This window comes from Hippoglossus stenolepis, chromosome 12, assembly GCF_022539355.2.
Source record: "Hippoglossus stenolepis isolate QCI-W04-F060 chromosome 12, HSTE1.2, whole genome shotgun sequence".
NCBI classification, from domain to species: Eukaryota; Metazoa; Chordata; class Actinopteri; order Pleuronectiformes; family Pleuronectidae; genus Hippoglossus; species Hippoglossus stenolepis.
Window position 1 is genome coordinate 8672424 of NC_061494.1, and position 22733 is coordinate 8695156.

Genomic DNA, 22733 nt, shown 5'->3' on the forward strand with positions numbered 1-22733 from the left:
ACAGGTGATATAGAAATACCATAATGTGTGTGTGTGCTTTGGACACATTAGATGTTTAGATTAGATTCTTATCTATCATGCATAACCATCAGCCACCACAGGAGACCTGATCTCAACATTACTGACTCAGTAGTGGAAATACAATTACTGAATTTGATGTAAATTTGTCTTTTATATATGAGAGATGTGTTATCTGCAAATTGTTGGATGGAGCATTGGATGCATTTTAAACCAATAATACAGGAAAATCAAGGCATCTCACTTGTTAGGGAGCCATGTAAGAAAAGGTTCCTGATTTGTTAGTTCTCTCCATTTGATTTTCATCAATCGACATCATCAACAGTGACCAGACCAAAGTCTCCAATCTTCACTGCTCTATCCTGTCCAAACATGATGTTGGCAGGCTAAACATTGGAAGAAAAGCAGCAATCAACATCAAGCTCCTTCAATGATATTGTAATTACACTCCACCAAGGGAGGAGAATTTACACAGTGCCGTTCTAGTTATAATGACGATGACATAAACGATGATAATGCAATCCTCTTTTGCTTCCAAATTAAATTACCACAATATCTATTAAGTTCACCATGAAATGTAAAGGATATCGAGATGATCAATACAAAAGAATGACCCTCAGATCATGTCATGTATGAGACTGAAAGAGTGAAATGTCTTAACAGCTCAATGGATTCCCTGTCTGATACTTTGTTTTCTGCATCTAGCCAAGAATAAAAACCTGGTGTGTAAATGTTGAACGTGTGCATAAAATATGGTCTGAGAAACTCAGCCTTATATAGCAATTAAAAAATCCAGGCACAACATTAAAATACAAAAAAGATACAAACACAACCTAAATTTTCATTCTAAAACAGCTATAGTAAATAAAGTGACTTGCTTCAGGGTTTTTTCCTTCACATGTATCCTGAATGTGTGGGATGTAATTGGAAGTACACAAAAACACATTGATGGTTTTGAATCTGAAATCTGTACTAGTCATTTAAAGACATTGAAGAACTTTGTCTGACCTTCAGGTCCCTGTGGATGAAGTTTTGGAGTGAATGTGCTCGCTCCACTGACTATTTGTTTGAGCGTTGGTTAGACTCTCATGTCGTCTGTTGAATCTGTGGGTTCTGTATTCTCTCATTTATCCAGTGTCTCAGTGTTTTTGAGCCACATAACTCCATTTGAATGTAAAGGAACTGTGGCGATGATTCCTGATAGGAAACAAAAAAACATTTGGTGCAATGTCACACATTCATTTTTAGTAAATAAAAGAGTACGTATTAGTGGATGAGACTTACTGAGAAGAGCTGCTGTCTGCTGAACTGTTCTGCTTGTAAAAACCTGTCCTCCATCCAACAGTGCCAATGCTCGCACAATGTTGGTGTGATGAAGGTCTGATACCTTCACCTCTACTTGACTTTTCTGATAATTTTTTAATAAGAAAACAATCCTGGTGCATCAGTTACTGAAAGTTACTTGAACAAATATGTACACTGCACTGAAGAGGTTGCATACTCAACTTACTTTTTACCTGGAGACAATCTTGAGGCATACTTCTTGTTCAGCAGTATTTTCTGCTGCGCCATTATACATGACCATAGCTTCCTTTTCCAAGAGACTTTATGGAATCAAACTGTGATGTAAATCTGTAGAGGTTTACAATTTTTAACCATAATAGTAGCGGTAATGTCTTGTACATGACTCTACACCAATTACAGAAAATAAAATGTACATCACAATCCTTTGCCTTTTAGTCTTACCTGGACTTGGTTGGTGTGTTACTCACACTATCGGCCATGCCCTCGTTTTCCACAGCAACCTGAGAGGATAAAGTAAATATAAGATATGCATTTAAAATCAATGGTTTTGGACGTGTGTATGTCCTCCACAATGTCATGCTTCTGGCGACAGTCTGTCAGAGGATCTCCAGTTTTGCCAGATGGATGATAATTATCGTGTTTGACCAATAATTTAGCCCTCTGTATGATGTACTGTCAGTATTAGGAGTTATCGCTATCAGTATAAAAAATATGAATCCTATATTTGTTTTTTAACACAGGCTTGTTGTGACCATTACAGGAACATACACCTCTTCTCCAGCCAAACAGGAGGATGTAGAAGACACAGGCAGCGAGTCAGAGGTCCTCACCAATTTAAACCCAAGTTTATTTACATTAGCATGTTTTACATGTGGTTAGATTTGTAGATTTGTCAAATAATAGTTAATCTAAACTTTGGCTGTATATGAAAGTATTCATGCATTTTTTTTTCCTTCCTCATAATACAATAGCTTTAAGCCTCAATTATGATACAATGCTGCTCCCGCCAGAGACCATATTCACACGGCCGCCATTTTATAGTCACATCACACTCAGAGCTTTATTTACAGCCTAAATAAATGTGTAAAGATGTGCATTGATATTTAACTATGAAAACAGCCCTAATGGAAGTGGTTGAATGCTAATGTTAGCTGCTGCTATCTAATAGTAGCTAATGAGCTACAAAATATGTTGTTTAACCTTGAAACATTTTAAATATGTATTTTCTTTTCAGCTGGTGATCAGTTATTGACCTGTGAAATGAAAACAGTTTGTCAGATTATCTGTGTTTATTTGACTTATAAGCAGTGCTTCCACTCAGCTGAAATATAAAATGAACTAATGAATTGCATGTGTTCTTTTGAACATTTAAATTGTAACACCTTATACATTTTTTGATGCATTGCAGGCGTCCTTAAGGTCAACTGTGTCTGAAAGTGATGCACCAACACCATCATCACTGTAAGTTTCTTCAGTGACTGTGGTTTTTCTGTGGTGAAAGATTATGAAGGAGAATTATTGCCTCACGGATGAATGCATCTGCCAACCAGTCCAATCAAGTTGCTGTTTAATTCAATGTCAGTCCAGACTCATACTGTGCGTAGTGAAGACTCTGTAGGAATTGAATTAAAGGTATTGAGTGTATTCTGTTTGTTTGACCAAAATCTAAACCTTAACCGGCCTCCCCAGGACATAACCTTAATATTAGCAACCTTATTCTCAATTACGTCTTTATTCTTATCTTACTTTTTTCTCAAAATCTCTATATCTTTTTTCTTCATATGGCCCTAATACTCCCTCATTGTTTAAGCTTCACCAGATCACATTAATAAGTAAGTTAACAAGGTCAAGCATAAAATAAGCACATGTAGTAAGTGGAAAATAAAAACCATAATCTATCATATTCTACATAAACTAATGAATGAATGAATGAAAACCTTGCTGTCGTAGTCGGTCTGCTCTTGAAGAGCAGCCCAGGCCAGCTGAGCTGCATTTTGTCTGGCTTCTTTCCCATTCTTCCCCTTACCCACAGGGTACTCCTTGTTGTCGATCACTAACTTGTAGAAGAATCTGTGCAGGCAGGATGGAAATGTTTAGATTGTTGTGTTAAGATTTCATAGTGTGTGTAGTGTGCATTCCTGTTACTGAGGTTCAGGCGTACTCACTGGGGGCTGTGTGCTTCTCCGCATCTTTTCTCTAAGACGAAAGTGTGGGAGCACTGTGTTTTCTGACAGTACTGGTTGACCATGCCAATGAAGTTTCCACCTTCTGCCTTTACACTGAGGCTGTTGGTCTTATCACTGTAATACCAAGACAATCGGACACTCATTAGAAACGTTTCATAACAGAACAGAAGCAGAATGAAACAAAACTATTTGCTCTCACCAGATTTCTGACACATCTTGTTTGGCTTCCTCATTTTCAAAAACCTTGAACACATTTACAACAGTATTAAGATCTTTGCACACCAAGTCTGTGTATTTCCTATGCGTTTAAAAAACAAATCTGTGATCCAATAAAAATGTTCACTCTCTCAGTTGTATTTGCTTTAAAAGTCTGAAGTAGGAGATAAAATGGATTCGAGCACTGAGGATGATGATCCTCTCACTTCTTGAAAAAAGAAAACGAAAACATTGGGTGCTTTCAATCCTGAGAAGCAGTCAGGAACAAAGAGGATTTCATCTTCTGATCAAGAAGCTGCCAAATTATCCCCACACTTCCAAGTCTATTTCTGGATGTCAGTGGTCCAGTTTGATGCACAACTAGAGAAACATGGACCGTATATTAAAAGGTTAAAAAAACTAATTCCCATGATCCAAATGAACCCAGCCAGCAGCAAGTACACACACTTACACACAAAGACACAGGCACGCAGACTAGGCCTTGATATTATCAGCCTTTATCATAGCAACGGAGTACAAACTGGAGACAGGGAAATCTCAGTGAAATAATTTCTAGGGCTATAGTTACTAATACTGACTTATAAGTCAGGCTATAGGTACTAATACAGACTTATAAGTCAGTATTAGTAACTATAGCCTGCAGTAAAATCTAAATACCTGGCTTAAATGCCTTATGATCGAGGCTTTCAATATAAAAGCAGACACCCACATGACGACCTGTGGCACAAAGCCGGTCTCTAGAACACAGACGAAATCTAACCTTTCTTCGTCTGACAATACTATTTTCCCTCTTTATATAGTACTCCTGATGAGTGTAAACTATTGCTTTAAGCACTACAGTTTTTTTTTAAATGAGAGAACAGACCTGATCCTTGAGAGGGTTTGATGAGTCCATGAATACTATGGAGTCACTTGGAGAACTTATTGGTTCGCTTTGTGATGACAACATCATGGGTTCCCTAGCAGAAAACAATGACAGACATAAGCACAGATTTCTCCGAATATAGTGATATTTCAATAAAACTTTAGCGCTCAGTATATGTCAATTCTCAGTATATGGTGATAATTCAGTAATACTTTAGTGCTCAGTATATATAAATACTAAATAGTTACAGTAGTTAACCATAATCTGCACTCCTAGTAATGTCCATAAGTGCTTACAGTGAAGTTGATGTCGAGGTCGATGTCGATGTCGAAGTCGAGGTTGAAGTTGATGGCATCATAGGGGGATCATCATCTTCGGACACAGTGGACCTCAAGGAAACCTAAAGTGTTTGACATAACAATATATAAATATATACGATTGGATTTTGCCATTTCATTCAAAAGGCTGTTGCCACTGTTAATATGAGCCTTTATCACAGCGACAGTTTGCTGTGATGTCTGTCCGCAGGATTACTCAAAAACTACTAAACCAATTTCCATGAAATTTTGTGGAGGGGTGGGGCACGACCCAGGAAGTAACATGTCACATTTTGAAGCTGATCCATTCGGGGAGATCCAGGATTTTTTTCCCCACTTTCTTTAACATGGCCAGATGGGCCGTTGGCTTGGGTCCTAGATATTATATTTGATAATAGAGAGAAGAAACTATTGAATACCTTGCTGTCCCAGTCGGACTGCTCTTGAAGAGCAGACCAGGCATGCTGAGCAGCATTTTGTTGGGCTTGCTTGATAGTCTTACCCTCCCCCACAGGGTACTCCTTGTCTTCGATTACTACTTTGTAGGTGAATCTGCGTTGACAGGGAGGAAATATTTAGATTTAGATTAATCATGATGTGTCAAAATGTTTCTTTCTTGAATCTATAATGAGTTTTCAAACAGTATCTGCAGGCAGCATAGACTGTTTATAAAGATGGAAGACCTGACTGCTCCCCCAAAGTGAAGCCAAATCATTTTTATCAAAATCACCAGATGGCAGCAGTGCCCCTATCTGGGATATTTGGGCTTCATTTTTCTAAGAGGAAGTGGAGACGTTGTCCATCTTTATATACAGTTCAGTTGTGTATATTCAGCGTACAGAGGTAGATTTAGTTGTACTCACTGGAGACTCTGTGGTAGACCGCTTCTATTCACTTGGATGTAATTATGGGCGAGGCTTTTTTTCTGACAGTGGTGGTTGAGAATTCCTTTGAAATTTGTCTCTTCAAAGCTGTTGTCATTCACACTCTGGCTATTTTCCACATTGCTGCAATTAACAAGTAGCACTTCACATTAATGATACATCAAAATGAAACCATGAATTGCCACTGTGATATACTCACCTGGCAGGTTGCTTCTCCAACAAGCCTCTAAGGGCATGTTCAGCAGCATTACGCTTGGCTTGCCTCTTGCTCCTCCCCACACCTTCGGGATACACCTCACCGTTGCAGATTACCCTCTGGGTGAATCTATGGAGAAATTGTCAAATCTTTGTCAGACAGTAAAGTTGACCTGAGAAGGCATTAGTGGGGTGGGAAAGTGGTTTAAATTACGTAAATGTACACATGATACCACTTCCTGCCTCTAGGAATTACTATTTGAACTCATTGTCTTTGTTGTGACAACTGTGAGTTCTTCACATACTAAAGAAAATAAAGTTCAGTTATGCTTACGTCTAAAAGCTGAAAGTGTAACAATGCGCTGAGTCAAACGAAAAACATAGTCCTGCATCCTTAATTCAAACAGCTAAAGTTTGAGGTACTTGAACTCTTCTTTTTGTGCAACTCCTCTATCACATGTACCTGATCACTCTTCACTGTTCACTGTACAAATAAAGATGTTATTGATTCAGAGGCAGTGAGCAGACTATTTCTGCTGCAATTAAAGGACACATTAATGTGTGTAAAACAATATAGGGGTGAATTTGCAATATTGACTTCTATGATTTATTCTGAAATCTGTTTTACACATTAGATCAACATATTATACCTTTCTGTAATCCTTGAGAAGTTTTCTAACCACACCCGAAGAAAGAATGGCGATATACTCAGAGGAGACATGACACAGCTTTTAGTGTTCTTTGAGCCAATAAAGAAAATTCTGCCTGAATTTGATAATCTGGGACACTTGTATCATGCTGTTAAAAAAACCCTAAACCACCTTGCTTTATGCATGACAAGCTAAATACTACCAATTTTTAGGCATTATGAAAAAATTATTGAGAAAATGAATGACAAAATGTATATTATTCATGGAAATGTCATTAATTCATATTAACATCTAAAAGTCATATTTATTTCATAAAGAACCCTAGTTTAAATAAATAAACTATACAATTAATCTAAAACATTCTATCTGGGCGACTCAGGGAACAAACAGTCGTGGCAGGTGAGAGACCATCATCATCATCATCGATCAGCATATTGTCTTCTTCACATGTTTCATGAAACATATGGCTGCCGACCACAGGACAGACTCTTCTGTACTTTTGGGAATAAGTTTAAACAGACAGGGACAGACTGTATTTACCATTTACCATTTACTCCTGTCTGACAACTGCCGATCATATGTTACATCTCTTCAGGAGGTCTTTGTTCTGATTGACACTTTCTGTGACATGACCCCCATGAAGTCATGTGATTTCAGCCATGTGATGTCCATTCTACCTTATAGTAAAAGTCCTGCTGACTAGATTTAGTTGGAACGGGAGATAAACAGACAGCTGAGGTGTCCCAGATGACCTGAATTCCCTCTACATGATTTGAACTGTAAGTACAAACCTGGGACAACCCTGCAGCTGTATATTTCAAGTCGTGATATTCTAATAGTGTAATGATTTAATCTAACACGTGTGTATAAACTTACGTCTTCTCATGGTCGGGTCCCTCGGAGCTCACCTCTTCAAAAATCACCTTTGAGCCTGTTCTCTGTGCGTACTCCAATAGCTCAGCTACGTAGTTTACAGTTGCCATTATCGACGCAGCGGTCGAAATTCAATCTTAAATTCCGTTAAAAAAACATAGCAAACAAAGCACGAAGGTGAACGTGTTTCTCTCGGTCTTCTTCTCACCGGTGTTCAACTCTCACTGCTCTGTGTACACATGCACTTCCTCTTTCGTTTCAGCTCACTGTGCAGAGTTTCGATTTGCCCCGGATGAACACTATTCACATTCATCAGTTTTTTTGTTTTTGTACTTTATTCAACATTGAATAGTTTACAAACACTGGGACAAAGGAAATATGATACTCTCGGTATAATATTAAACAGGCATAATAAAACATGAATAATAAAACCAATACATAATAATACAAATATAAACTTTAGGCATCAGAACAAAGTATATAAGTAAAGATGAGAAGTATAATAATACATTGTTCAAATATAACATAAATGATAAAAAATACATAAGGAAAATATAATAACTTAACAATGAGGTAGGCAATTAATACAATTTCTTCTTTCATCACACACGAGGACAATTCTTTGATCGTGTATGTATTACATAGACTAATGTAACTTAAGAATGTAACTTAAACTCTATTTTGTGTGTACAAAAGAAAAACAAAATATTTTACAGATCTTAGATTAATCAATTTTAGGTGTGATACCTCCTCACTGTGCTCAGACAATACGTAAACAGTATATTAATGTACCACACTGCAGTAAGTGCCAGTAGCTGCAGGTTCAGTGTTATTGGTTGTAATGTCCCATCTGTATATGGTTGATAATGACTTTCTCTTATCTGAACCAATCAACACCCTCAGATGTTTTTAAAATCAAAAGTAAGGCAAGGAAAGACATAAAAGATCAAATAAAACTGTATTGATGCCATTGACTCACTTGTTTAAGCAAGAGATAGTCAAGAAGAGTTAGAAATGAGAGTAAGTGATAGGTATGAAAATAAAAACCGGCAGTAAAGTCATAAAATGGAATATACAAAATACAGATTTTTTTAAATCAGCCAAATTTACTAGGCGGATATTTAGGAGTGGCACATGCGAGCTAGTTTGGTCAACTCGAGCTGCACTGCTCTGAGGCGTGTCCCTGTGACGTGCCTCACTCTCCACAATCCTCTGTCATACACACCCTCCCAAACTGGCAATCTCCCATATTCCCCTTTGCTTCTCGGCGCCTCTGCTGCCCTGCATCAGTATCGCTGCCTGTCGATTCAGCCCCTCACCAGCATCCATCTGTAGGCTCCGACGGGGGGGGGGGGTTAAAGATGTTTGCTCATCACTCTCCATTATATCAATGTAATCGTATCTGGGGAAGTGATGACGTGAGTTGTCTGACTGAACTGTTGTTTATTGATGTTAACCTGAAGCCTTCCTAGTTGACATAGTGTGTGTTGCTTTATAAAACTGTGTTAAGTTTATTTATCTTGAGCAGATACTTGTAGTTAAGAGTAAAATATACTGTATGTTACACTGGTTTTCATGTCCACTGTTTAGGACTATAAATAATTAAGGTTATCAGACCACTTTCTTTTTTTCTTTTCTATTTCTACTATACAAACTAGACAAACTTCTTTGATTGTTCGACCTTAGCGGAGGTGTGAGTTCTACTGAGGGCCATTCAAGAACATGAGAACAGAGTCGGATCATAGTTGGGATATTTCTAAATTTATTGTCTTAAGCCCAGCGCTGTGCCAACAACACAGGCAACATGCCCACACCCAGAGTACGCACCCAGATTATCTAATTCTGTCAGGAACTGTAAATGCAGCCATGTGACCTCCCTTTAACACGTTTAACTAACAAAGAGTAACTTATTTCAACAGCAGTTGTCAAAATGACTGTAGAGCCATGCCATGATTATTTGTTAAACATGAATAATGATGCAATTTTAATCTAAAATTCCATTGACAGATAATAAAATACATGATGGGCCCCTTCCAGTCAGTGATGTACCGCTCACACTACATAATCACAATAAAATACGTCACATCAGTTCATTAATTTCAAAAGACACTCCCCTTAACATATGAAGTATTATGGAATATGACTCCTGATTGTGATGACTCATGTTTTTGTCTTCTGTTTGAGTATTTGTTTCCTTTATTTAGACAGTATTACTTTTATTAGGCATGTTTTTGGGTGTGGTGAATGTATGGGTGCACTCTTCTATGTCCTTCTTCAGTTTACCAGCCTCAGGTCGGTCCTCTGGCTTCAAACTCAGCATTGACTTTATAATTTGACTCTGCAACAACAAAAATAAATAAAGCTTTTATCTTCTCCATAATATCAGTACTTGTCCCCCAAGTTGAATTTACTAAGGCAACCAATCCAAGTACACTTAACCTCAGCCTCAACTACTGACCTGTGGCTTTTCATCACGAGCTGCTGCCACCTGTGGAAAAAACTGTGTCAAGTAAAATGAAAGAAAGCTTCTGTACCTCTTGGAGAAAATTTTGAGGAAATCCTTGAGGAAGTTTCTGGTTTCGGGCATCTTCCCAAATCTGAAATTCAGCAAAAATAATAAAAGCAAGGAAGAACATGTGTTTTCTGTGAAAAAAAATGAAGACACACATAAATAATAATGTGATTGATGACTGTTTTCGATTTAGCTGCTTGGGTTTTGGGTCCTAATATGTGCATTATTGCTAAATGTCCCAATATAGTAGCTGAAGACATGAAGACACATTTTAACCCTCAAATGGGTTGTTCCTATTTGATTTTAAGTTTGCCAAATTTCTGCTAGATTGGTCATTGGTGAACTTCGCTGCAGAGCAGATGATAACTGTCTCAATCTTGCTCTATATTGTTCCGTTTAAAAAACAACATTCTGTCAATAATATACTTGCATGAAATGCTGTAAACCAACTTTATTTTAAATTTTACAGGGTAAGAAACATTACCACTTTTAAAAGTTCCAAATATTTGTCAATATCATTTACAGTTTTGAGCTGTGTTTCGTAATTGGCAAGTAAATAAAAAAAACAAACATGTTATTTTACTAATTGTTTATTGTAATTTGACAAAACAAAACAAAAACTGTAAACAAAATTGATTTTGTCATAGAATTGCAGTTAAAAATTAACTTTTTTACAGTGTAGTGTGAACTGTACAGTGATCTTAGAACTTTTAAAGTGTAAAACTGACACTGTACAGTTTATAGCATAATGTGTCTGAGAACAACTCACCAGTTTCCTCTCTCCTGACAGGTTCCAAAGAAGTTCAAAATAAATTAACCCCAAAGCAAATATGTCCACTTTTCTGTCATAAGTGCTCCTGCTCTTCTGTCATGAAAACACAGTATAAAAAAAAGAGCAGCACTGCTTGTTAATTGCTCCCTTTGACCACCATAATTCAACAATACTGAGGAAACCTAACTTAATATCCATGTGGACCATCTCACCTGCTCAGGAGCCATGTAGGATGGGGTTCCTTTGTACTCTGTTCTCTCGATCAGGTTTTCAGCATCATCGTCATTCTCAGCAGTGACCAGACCAAAGTCTCCGATCTTAAGTTGTCTGTCCCGCCCAAACAGGATGTTGGCAGGCTACGCAGAGGAAAGACATAAACGCACACAGATGTAGCTTCTGGAGTGACTTGATGGATCAAGTGATGATTACCCACGTCGTCTCACCTTCAGGTCTCTGTGGATGAGCATGTTGGAGTGAATGTAATCAACTCCACTGACTATTTGCTTAGCGATGGTTTGACTCTCTTCCCTTCTCTTAGAGTCTCGCAAAGATTTCTTCACATTCTGAGTGTCTTTCTCATCGATCCACACTCTGAGTGTTTTGGTGTCACACAACTCCATCTGAATGTAGAGGTACTTGACCGATGAATTACCACTTGACCTGGAAAGTTAAGAATTACTCTGTTGTTACTTTTTTCTATAACATACCATGTTTGTAGATTATGACAGAGTATTAAGGCCACTTAAAGGGTGGGGGGTGGGGGGAACTGAGATTTCGAGAATAAAGTCATAATATTAATAGAAACATAGTCATAATGAACAAGATATAGTTGTAATATTTCAAGAAAAAGGCAATAGTACTATGACAAAAAAGACACAACATTAGGAGAATGAAATAGTTTTAGGCTTTTTTTAGGTTTTAGGCTACATGTGTAAGTACTCCGCAAAATCTACGCGGGAATGTATGCACTTTGTAGGAGCTAGTGGACGATGGCTTCTCTCACGGGGATTTTTCAATCAACGACATTTTCTGATTTTGTTTTTCTCTTCTTTTCTGTTGCATTTTTATGATTTTAAGTAAATTCTTTTTTTTTGTTTGTATTGAAAGCAAGTATCAATAAAGAACCGCACAGACTTGGAGGAAATTGCCTCTTTTGGTGGAAGAAACTTTTAGTAGTCAACTGCAGGACTGTTGTGGGTTTCATCTGTTTGATACTCAAAAAAGTTTTGTAGTTTCTCATGAAAAAATGAGATTGGTTCAAGATCCAGGAGGGAACACAATTTTCTTGATGCTTACTTCATAAAAATCTTCTTTTCTTAATTCTCCAATATTATGACGTTTTTCATAAAATTACAATTTAATTTTTTGTAATATTACAACTTACTTCTCAATTATTACATTAGTCTCGTAATATTTCGACAATATTCTCGAAATCTCAAATTTTGGGGGAAATATATAAGGATTTTATCAAGTGTAAAAGACTTACTGAGAACCACTGCTACTGTCAGACGTACTGTCCATTTGGTAACTGGAATCCTCCGTCCAACATGTGTAGTATCGCACAATATTGCAGTGATGGAGGTCTGATAATGCTCCCACCTCTCGCAGAGATTTTCTGATCCAATGAAGAACAAGAACACGGGTCAGTTCATAAAACTGAAAACTTATTTTGTACTTTGCATCTGTCATCTGGCAATTGTTTTTACCAAATATAAAAATCCAATACAACGCTCATTAAAAAGATGACTCACTCTTTGCAGCGGACAATCTTTACAGCACAGTACTTGTCCAGCAGTTTTTCTTTTGCCTTGAAAACCTGACCAAAGGCTCCTTTGCCGATACACTCTATGCAGTCATATTCCAATGTAAATCTAAGATAAACATAAATAATGTTGAAGCAAAAAAGTTAAAACTGTAACAAATGGGCAACACACAAAAAAATACTGAAAACACATTATTATTGCAATCTATGATTTTCGTTTTCCATACCTTGACATTACTGACTGGGCTGGTGTTTCCTTACACTGACTGTTCCCTGGAGTCTTGAAATAAATTACAGCCTTGACGCATAAGATAGTTACAATATAGAGATTAAGATGTTGAACAAATAACATCGAAATAAACTGACATTATCAGCATCTTCTTACTTACCTCTTTGCTGTGCCTTTGCGCATTTTGGAAATTTGCTGCAAGTCTACGACATCAAAATATAATGACAGGACAGTGAAGTCAGTGGCTGATCTAGGTTTTTTCTAACTCAGGGGCCATAAAGGGGCCACAATTTACACAGAGGGGCCAATTATATGTCCAACATCCATGCACAAAACCTGATTCAGTAAGATGCACATTGTTTACTATTAGCTCGATAGCTTTGAGCAAAGCCACACATCATTTAATGTCTTTTGAAAATGGTTGCTTGTTCATCATGTACTTCATCAAAAGCTTAGAAAATAAATGTGCAATAAATTGTCATATTTATTGTTAGTTGTTGTTAAGTGATTTCTTTATTTAAAAAAAGGCTACTGACAGGACAAGGCCACTTCAGGGGCCAGTAGCTCCCTGACCCGCCCCAGGATCCACCCTGAATAACTTTCAATTAAAGTTTGTATTGCAGCTTTGCAGGGGACAGCTTACCTTATTTTGGGCTTCACATTGGGACTTTGATCCTTTGAAATAGGAAGTGATAAACTATTATCAGTTATGCAAATACCTGTTTAACTCTTATGGATGTCTGATGGTAATCTATTAATCACATTCTGACACTGGAATAGTCAAGGCCATTTAAGTAAAACTGATTCGACTTGAACAGTGAATTAAACCACCTCAGGAAACTGTAACTTCTGCAAAAGCCTGTGTTTCACAAACTTCAGGATTAGAGGATTACACAGGAAATAACAGACCTGATCTTTGGGAGGTTTCGGTGAATTGCTGAAAACCCCTGAGTCACTTTCAGCTCTCTGGATTTGTTTTGACTGTGCATCACTGCTTGGGGAGAACATAAAGACACATCATTACAATAATCTTAACATTAAACGTTGCCATCTGTTGTACTCTAGTTCAGAGCCTTACGGTGAGTTTGACAGTGTGGGCAGACTGGCTGGCGCACCATCGTCAGACACAATTACCTGAGAGGACAAAGGAGGAAGTGTTTGGCTGTTACACAGTACACATTAGTGTGCAATTTAATGCTTTGCTGCTTTCAGACGTGCATTGAAGTCCGCACGTTTTCCTGGCTGTGTGTGAGAACGCAAACTTCTGAGTCAGATGTTCCAGACATGTTTTCAAACTTTTCCTGCCAGACCTCTAATAAAATGTCTGGCAAACGTCTGATTGAACCATGTGAGAATACAGAAGGAAAATGTCAGTGAAAGAGTGGGCAGGTTGATGACGTTTCGAACACGCAATGGGTGCAAAACTGAAAGAATACAAATATCTCAGGATGAAAAAGAGGTAACATGGACATGTCAACTTCGAAAGCTTTTGGCAATTGGAGCCAATGCTGAAGTCAACTGTGATTTCCACAGCAGAATTTATACGTCATGTCCTGCCACCTGCAGGCTGTACTCAGACACCACTCCTCGGCTGAATGTTCTTGTTGTTGAATGCGTCTGAAACATGAACATCTATTATATTAAGATGTGGTTCCAAAACTTTTTAAAACCACAGCCCAATTCATGATGATTATTAGGTTCTGTGTCTGTTGAGGTTGATTATTTAGTCAGTGACTTCAGATTCATTGTTTTTTTTGTCTGATATTTTAAAAAACGTAATTTAAAAACTGTTCTGAATGTAAATACTGAAATTTTTCTTCTGTGGTGAAAGATTATGAAGGAGAATTATTGCCTCACGGATGAATGCATCTGCCAACCAGTCCAATCAAGTTGCAGTTAACGTCCATGTCAGTCCAGACTCATACTGTGCGTAGTGAAGACTCTGTATGAATTGAATTAAAGGTATTGAGTGTATTCTGTTTGTTTGACCAAAATCTAAACCTTAACCGGCCTCCCCAGGACATAACTTCTTCATATGGCCCTAATACTCCCTCATTGTTTTAGCTTCACCAGATCACATTAATAAGTAAGTTAACAAGGTCAAGCATAAAATAAGCACATGTAGTAAGTGGAAAATAAAAACCATAATCTATCATATTCTACATAAACTAATGAATGAATGAAAACCTTGCTGTCGTAGTCGGTCTGCTCTTGAAGAGCAGCCCAGGCCAGCTGAGCTGCATTTTGTCTGGCTTCTTTCCCATTCTTCCCCTTACCCACAGGGTACTCCTTGTTGTCGATCACTAACTTGTAGAAGAATCTGTGCAGGCAGGATGGAAATGTTTAGATTGTTGTGTTAAGATTTCATAGTGTGTGTAGTGTGCATTCCTGTTACTGAGGTTCAGGCGTACTCACTGGGGGCTGTGTGCTTCTCCGCATCTTTTCTCTAAGACGAAAGTGTGGGAGCGCTGTGTTTCCTGACAGTACTGGTTGACCATGCCAATGAAGTTTCCACCTTCTGCCTTTAAACTGAGGCTGTTGGTCTTATCACTGTAATACCAAGACAATCGGACACTCATTAGAAACGTTTCATAACAGAACAGAAGCAGAATGAAACAAAACTATTTGCTCTCACCAGATTTCTGACACATCTTGTTTGGCTTCCTCATTTTGCTGGATTGATGTGCCACCATATTTCTCATCTCCAGTCTTGGAAATAAAAAGTGTGATTTCAATTATGATTCAATGAATGGAGTCTGGCCAACATTTAAAAAACCTTGAACACATTTACAACAGTATTAAGATCTTTGCACACCAAGTCTGTGTATTTCCTATGCGTTTAAAAAACAAATCTGTGATCCAATAAAAATGTTCACTCTCTCAGTTGTATTTGCTTTAAAAGTCTGAAGTAGGAGATAAAATGGATTCGAGCACTGAGGATGATGATCCTCTCACTTCTTGAAAAAAGAAAACGAAAACATTGGGTGCTTTCAATCCTGAGAAGCAGTCAGGAACAAAGAGGATTTCATCTTCTGATCAAGAAGCTGCCAAATTATCCCCACACTTCCAAGTCTATTTCTGGATGTCAGTGGTCCAGTTTGATGCACAACTAGAGAAACATGGACCGTATATTAAAAGGTTAAAAAAACAAATTCCCATGATCCAAATGAACCCAGCCAGCAGCAAGTACACACACTTACACACAAAGACACAGGCACACAGACTAGGCCTTGATATTATCAGCCTTTATCATAGCAACAGAGTACAAACTGGAGACAGGGAAATCTCAGTGAAATAATTTCTTAGACAACTCTCTTTAATGAAGGAGGAATCTGTGTGTAAACATCACTGACACAACAGGAGGTCGTATGTGTTTTTAAATGAGTGCAATTTTGGATGAAAATACAGACTTGGTGTGCAAAGATAGTTACATTTATGAACAGGCATTTCAATCCCTTCCTTCCCTCGGCACTTTCCAAACACTGTAACTGGGCCTTCTACAGTGAGTCAGTTCTTACCTCTGTAGCTTTACTGTCACATATCTCGTGATGTGCAAGCTTCGCTGCTTCCTCCTTGGCTTCCCTCTTTGTTTTACCATAGCCAACTGGAAACTCCTTCTCTCCAACCCAAAAGCTACAGCAACTAGCATATCACAAACATTTTATTTAATGCATTCTTAAATGGTGATCAAAGAATGAATAGGGATGTATCGTGGAACCTTACTAAGAAGCATTGTTTGGTCCCAGTCTGGTTGACTCCACAGGCCGTATCAACACCTTGTTCCTGTGACCGTATTCATTGAGCCAAGAGACAAAACGGTTGTTAATGATGCTCTTCTGATGAACCGGTGAAGTGGAAGCTTCTGCTACATTTTCTGTCTGTTGAGAAAACAACAAATAATATACATGAAGGACATGTGCAGTGCATAGACTGTATATAAACAGGAGCAATTTGTCTCCACTTACTCCCACTATCTAGAAATGAAGCCAAAATGTACATGAACGCTGCCATCTTGTATCAATGACATTATTTGAAGGCAGAGTCTGTGCAGTAGTGATCAGGATGGATACGCAGAATTGAGGTCCCGCCGAAACACCCTCTCGACTGGTCACAAGTCAGTCTCAGCTGTCAATCATGACGTTTCACCGCATTTTTATAGCATTGAATAACTAATAAAGCCAAACTTACCAGAAAAATTAACACTAGAGTCACATCAGTGGAATTAGAAGCGTATCTGCTTCCTCCTCCAACCTCCTCACTACTCCTCCTGTCTGCTTATCCTCTATGGGGTCTTGAGCCTACACCTCTGCAGCTGTGTGAAACTCTCTCCCACAAGCCTTTACTATTATTGTTTTATTGATGTCCTGATATGTTTGCTGTTTCTTGATTGTTGTTATATCTGTCAGGTAGTGTCTTGAAAGGTGTCCATAAATAAAATGCATTATAATTATTATCATAATTTTTTTTTTATTGAGGTCTGTTTATTTTGGTCCATGTCCATGACCTGTACTGCAGTCAGCCACTCTGTGGTGATCGAGACGCTTCGGCTTCCCTTTTGAGAAGCATGTCATGCCATCCATCTTTACATAGAGTCCATGGGTTTGTCTTATATACACTCGAATACAAATCCTCACACATAGATAAATAAAGCAGTTTTTGTTTCTTACACAATCAGTTGATTCCTCCAACAGGCTACTCAGGGCCTTTTGAGCTGCGTTCTGTTTGGCCTCCTTCTTATTGTTCCCCACGCCATCGGGAAACACCTTGTTGTTCACGATCGCTCTTAAAGTAAACCTGAGGAGAAATTATAATACAATGATGTTGGTGTGATGGAGGTTGCATTACGAAGACATGAATCTGCAAACTTGATCAATATCCGCCAATATGCGCCAATATGAAAGGCGGAGGTATTAGCTTGACAGTGTTGGACCCCCTTAGGCCCTGATCAGTAAACTAGAGAGGTTGAAATGCTGGTATAAACTGTAAAGTCATTAATTTATTGAATGTGAACAATATGTTTATTACTCTTAAATATATTCTCACTCCAGCCTTAGGGCTGGTCATCGTTTTTATTATAACTCGATGCTAAAGTCACTGTTCAATAATGATGCTCATGAAACGTGCCTCTGTTAAAGCCTTTTAAAGTTAAATAATGTACTAGTATATTTTCAACAGGGGTTTTCAATAAGGCTGGGTGATAAACCAATATCAACAACTATTACAATATAATTTCCATCGATAGCAAAATAATCTAATTCCAATGTGTATCGATGTAATGTTTATGCATTGTGCAAACACAGGGAGGAGGTACAGCACATAAATGAATCTGCTGTTTATCAAGTGATTGTTTCATTCAAACCATAATATGACCATATTGCCCAGGCATCGTTCTCAATGTACACAAAACCAATAGATATCATCTTTAAGAGACTTTTGAAGGAATATATAGACCGTTACACAAGTTGCACATGTGGTTTAAATGCAGTAACAGTTGAAAAATGGTGTGGATTCCAAGAAAATACACACTTAGTAATTACTGCAGGATAAATATACCTGACCTGAACGCAACAAAAACAATACACTTTATTTCTAATGCAAACTACAAAAAACAAACCTATTTGACAGATCACATGTGCATGGAACTTGTTATCTGATTACTCTTAGGCAACTCGTACAGTATTGCTATTAATATGCACTGTCATTGAAAAAGAAACTTAATAAAAGAAGGTGGAGGTAATATATCTGTGTCTGTTTTAGTCCCTGACCTATGGAAATGACGCATGGACGTGCAGGTTAAAAACTCACGTTTTAATGTGGTCAGGACCAACAGATCCAACTTCCTGATATCTCAGCACATAGCGATGTCTCTGAGCATATTCGTTTAGTTTAGCCACGTAGTTTTCAGCTGCCATTTTAACCTATCCGCTCATGTTACATTCACAATAATTATAAAAAATAAACTAAAGCAAAGAGTAAAATGTCAGAATAGCACTGTGTAGGCCGGGATCCTCTCACTCTGCCTCCATCGTGTCTTCGTCTGGACTGAAACCAGCGTCACTTGTTCACTTTCGTTTTCTGGTTTCAACGTCGCATAACGTGGTGCCTTCACGGGAACTCTGAAATATAACAACTCTTTAAACAAACATGGAGATGACCGTCATTTTTGTGTTTTTTTATTTATTGATTACTTATACAGTATATAAAACGACAAGTTGTGCAAATCCCTTGTTCTCGTTGTGCTGATGGAGCTTTGTAACGCTGCTTCCCGACTTTCCGTTTCCTGCTCCTTGGAAGTCTTCTGACGGTTCCTGATGTTCTTCTCCGTTTGCTGCGTCTCCCTCTTTATGGCTTCTTTTACCCGCTTCACCATGCTGACTCCTGGTTTCACATCTTGTCTGACAGACACAGGGACATAGGGAGAGTTGTTGGGATGACAAAACAGTCATAGTTATTTTCAAAGTCAGCTGATAGAATCGACCAATGTGAGTCTTTTTACAAATCAATTGGTATCAGCCTCTATGCCAATATGCGCCGGTATGAATACTTTTATTTTGCAGAATAAAACTTACTATCTCATTATTATGAGATAGCATCTCATACTTATGACTTAGTATTAGTATTACTAAGTCATAAGTACTAAGACTTAGTATTACTAAGTCATAATAATGACATACTGAGTCATAATTCTGAGATACTAAGTCATAATTATGAGATACAGGATTTGTATTTTCTTCATCAGTGGCGGAAATGGGCTTCCATAGAAATGGGCTTCCGTAGTGATGTCTGCTTTTTTTCAACAGCACCCCTACTTCCCACCGCACTGCCTGTGTTCAACTATCACAGCTCTGCGGACAGCTCACTATATGGACCGGTATGTTTCGATTTCTCTGTATAAACGCTATTCACGTACATCATTTTTTTATTAAAAAAAACACCACATTTTTTGATGAGAAGAACAGAGATATTGAAATCCAAGGGTGACTGCGGACGATGTAGAAATAATAACATTTTTAAGACTCGTTATAAGACACATCACAACTATCTCAGAGTTAGGAGGTTCAATGATTTAAACCCAAAATAACTAGTTGAGTTACAAGTTGCTAAATTGAAACAGTAAATAAAATGACAGGGTAGAAGTCTGAAAACATTTATTGAAAACACAGTACATATTATCAAAAAATAAATATTGGGAAAAAGCTATCATGAACTTCCCACAGGATTTCTATAGGTTAGACAAAAAAAACAAATAAGAATTTCCACTCACAAACAGCATAAACAGTGATGTTATTCCATAGATGGACAACAAATTAAAATGCGATGATGAATACATCTTCAAATAATTCTGATCACTTCACTGCCTCAGCAGTTAATTATAACCTAATGAACCTGTTTCAAGCTGCTGCTGCCTGCAATCCTTTACACATGTTTGTATCTGCATTTTCACCAAGAATTACTGGAAACATATTTTTATCAGGTTTAATCGTGGTCTGCTGCCGTATCCCCAGGACAATTAGAGCATAAGTCCTCTTCATCTGCAAAAAAGGAAAAAATAAGTATATTAAGAGGTATATCTGAAAAAGCAATACAACTACAGCCATGTTGTCAGAATTCTTACCATTATAGGTGGTCCCACACCATATGCAGTAAAAATGGACTCCTCTCAAATAGGAAGTCAAAATTTGCAGTTTGTCAAAAGACTGTAACAGAGACACACACATTAAATATGTTTTAATATCACACATAGTCAATTATCGCTGACTTCTATGAGATATATATACAAAGACTGGCAACACTGTTCCCAAGATAATTACAAATTCATGTCTAACACAATGTAAATGAAATTAAATGTGCATATGTCATACTTATATGATGTGTTACTGTTTTAATAAGAATAAGAATATGAATATATTATGGTAGGGGAGAAATATAGTATGAACTTAAAAACAAACTAAAGTGAATACTAACAGTTAATTCCACAATCTCCTCTTCTTCCTCCTTCTTCTCCTCCTCCTCCTCCTCCTCCTCTTCCTCCTCCTCGTCATCAGCATCTTCCTCGTCATCAGCATCTGCTTTTGGCCAGTACCAGTCTTCTCTGGGGACAGTGATGGCCTGTAAAGAAAAGGAAATTTGCAGAAACACTAAGTTCTAGCTCTCTCTTTTGTGATATCAATACTGTTCAAATCCAGAGTAATTTTTCTAAAATTTTTGTTAAATCTGATTGCAGAGCACTGTGATGAGCTTCTGCTGTTGACAGGATTATTCCAACCTTCTGACTGTCGAGCTGCTCACAGGCTCTCTGACTCTTTCTGAGATCCCCCTCAATCTTACGCTCTTCTCTCTCCGTCCTTACTCTCGACCTGGAATGAAAAAAGCTTATGATTACACACAGAGACTATGATACATTTGGCACAGTGCATCTCACACACAGCTGTGGACTTCACCTAAAATCTTCCAGGGATTTGGTCTCATTCTGTTGCTTGACTCGCACTTTCTGTCGATAATGTTCAAGTTCCTCCTCTGCTTTTCTTTTCTTCACCTCTTCCAATCCGATACCACCTCTGTCTGATTCAGATACACAGGAAAGGACATGGTGAGTCAAAGATTGGATTGGATGTTTTTGCCAAATGCACTCAAAATTAAATAAATAAATAGATATTGCCTACCAGTTTTGATGTTAATAGGAATAGGATTAACCCTCCCTGCTCCTGAAGAGGTAACACAGATTGTAAACATTAATACCCACAATAAATGCAAAATATGATCAATAAGGAAGATCAGAAAGGCAGAAACTTGCCCTGCTTCCCAAGACCTTGACCAGCTTTGTAACCCATTTTCTGCAGAAGTGCAAATCCCCTGTTGTTGTTGCTGATGGAGCTCTCCAAAGCTGCTTCCCGACTTTCCGTTTCCTGCTCCTTGTAAGTCTTCTGACGGTTCTTGATGTTGTTCTCCTTTTGCTGCGTCTCCCTCTTTATGGCTTCTTTTACCCGTTTCACCATGCTGACTCCTGGTTTCACATCTTGTCTGACAGACACAGGGACATAGGGAGAGTTGTTGGGATGACAAAACAGTAATAGTTGTTTTACAAACCAATTGGTATCAGCATCTATGCCAATATGCGCCGGTATGAATACTTTTATTTTGCAGAATAGAATGAAAAAAATGTGCTTGGTTTTTACATTTCACATAAAAAATATTTTTATTATTAATCGGGTTCAACATATTTGGTTGCATTTGCTTTCTTTTTATTTATTGTCATTTATAATAGAGTTTATGCTTAATCTGTAAAATATCAAGTCTTAATTACATTTCAGTTTCATAAGGGTTTGATAACGACATTTTAGCAAAGGCTCTATTGCAAACTTCTATAGTTTCACATTACAAATATCTACATCATTATTTTCTATGCAACAACTTACACACCACCAGGTTTTTATACTTGAGTCTTTATTAATGTCTATACAGTCATATAGAACAAATTCAATAAGACTACTGTTTTGGGTGCTACACGTCTTTCAGACCATCCATTCTCTCGGTTTTTTAACTCATTTCGTTAGCCTTTTCTCTGTCGCTATGGTTTTGGTGTTGACTCTGGGTTTTTAATAAGAACAGAAAACAGACTTACATTTTACTGAGAAAGGCATCAGACATATAATCTTCTTCCTCGTCTGACATGATCGCCACAACGAAAGAGAACAAATGTAGAAAACTACAGCAACAAATTGAAATCTCCAGTCGCGCACTTGTTTCCTCCACTGATGTTTGGTTCGGTCACAGATACGTTCCGACTAGCTACAAGGTAAACCACGAGTCTCGAGTTCCGGGAAATATTTCACAAGATTAAATACATTTTAAATGTACACAGACAACCGCGAAATGAATGGACGTAATTTAACATAATTTATGTTGTTTCAAATCTGCATTCTGTTCGTGTGAGTTAACTAGTTTCTGA

At 37.8% G+C, this 22733-nt stretch overlaps 3 protein-coding genes across 9 annotated transcripts in view; all 3 read right to left on the reverse strand.

The window, feature by feature from the left end:
* The window catches only part of eif2ak2 (eukaryotic translation initiation factor 2-alpha kinase 2), a 56948-nt gene extending 38089 nt beyond the window's left edge, over positions 1-18859 (reverse strand). The window contains exons 1-19 of one of the 6 annotated variants that reach the window (XM_035171830.2): positions 18590-18858; positions 17452-17578; positions 16508-16662; positions 16303-16426; positions 15420-15493; positions 15200-15334; positions 14972-15104; positions 13863-13918; positions 13694-13778; positions 13428-13459; positions 12945-12987; positions 12783-12853; positions 12545-12664; positions 12280-12408; positions 11237-11453; positions 11006-11149; positions 10791-10883; positions 10044-10106; positions 9249-9847 (exon numbers count right to left, since the gene is read on the reverse strand). In XM_035171830.2, the coding sequence (XP_035027721.1) occupies positions 9710-9847; positions 10044-10106; positions 10791-10883; positions 11006-11149; positions 11237-11453; positions 12280-12408; positions 12545-12664; positions 12783-12853; positions 12945-12987; positions 13428-13459; positions 13694-13778; positions 13863-13918; positions 14972-15104; positions 15200-15334; positions 15420-15493; positions 16303-16426; positions 16508-16662; positions 17452-17578; positions 18590-18696 (2046 nt within the window). In that variant the 5' untranslated portion in view covers positions 18697-18858 and the 3' untranslated portion in view covers positions 9249-9709. Of the gene's footprint in view, positions 1-9248; positions 9848-9967; positions 10107-10790; positions 10887-11005; positions 11150-11236; positions 11454-12279; positions 12409-12544; positions 12665-12782; positions 12854-12944; positions 12988-13427; positions 13460-13693; positions 13779-13862; positions 13919-14971; positions 15105-15199; positions 15335-15419; positions 15494-16302; positions 16427-16507; positions 16663-17451; positions 17579-18589 lie in introns of those variants that run through there. The other 5 variants (XM_035171831.2, XM_035171829.2, XM_035171828.1 and 2 more) reach the window with 5 other exon arrangements.
* Positions 1581-7795, reverse strand: LOC118118666 (interferon-induced, double-stranded RNA-activated protein kinase). Its single transcript, XM_035171846.2, has 11 exons — positions 7513-7795; positions 5991-6116; positions 5771-5914; positions 5327-5459; positions 4887-4990; positions 4591-4684; positions 3709-3752; positions 3489-3623; positions 3261-3393; positions 1765-1823; positions 1581-1650 (listed from the first exon to the last, which is right to left on the reverse strand). Exons 1-11 carry the CDS (start codon positions 7617-7619, stop codon positions 1590-1592), a joined length of 1140 nt encoding a protein of 379 aa, XP_035027737.2. The 5' UTR covers positions 7620-7795; the 3' UTR covers positions 1581-1589.
* Positions 18860-19915: 1056 nt separating the features above from the next.
* gpatch11 (G patch domain containing 11) lies at positions 19916-22565 on the reverse strand. 2 transcript variants are annotated; one of them, XM_035172688.1, is made up of 8 exons: positions 22407-22565; positions 21579-21800; positions 21448-21489; positions 21226-21346; positions 21051-21141; positions 20750-20893; positions 20400-20481; positions 19916-20316 (listed from the first exon to the last, which is right to left on the reverse strand). In XM_035172688.1, exons 1-8 carry the CDS (start codon positions 22423-22425, stop codon positions 20261-20263), a joined length of 777 nt encoding a protein of 258 aa, XP_035028579.1. In that variant the 5' UTR covers positions 22426-22565; the 3' UTR covers positions 19916-20260. The 2 variants fall into 2 exon arrangements, with proteins under 2 accessions (XP_035028579.1, XP_035028578.1); XM_035172687.1 differs by having other exon boundaries at positions 21579-21805.
* Between the last annotated feature and the right edge of the window lie 168 nt (positions 22566-22733).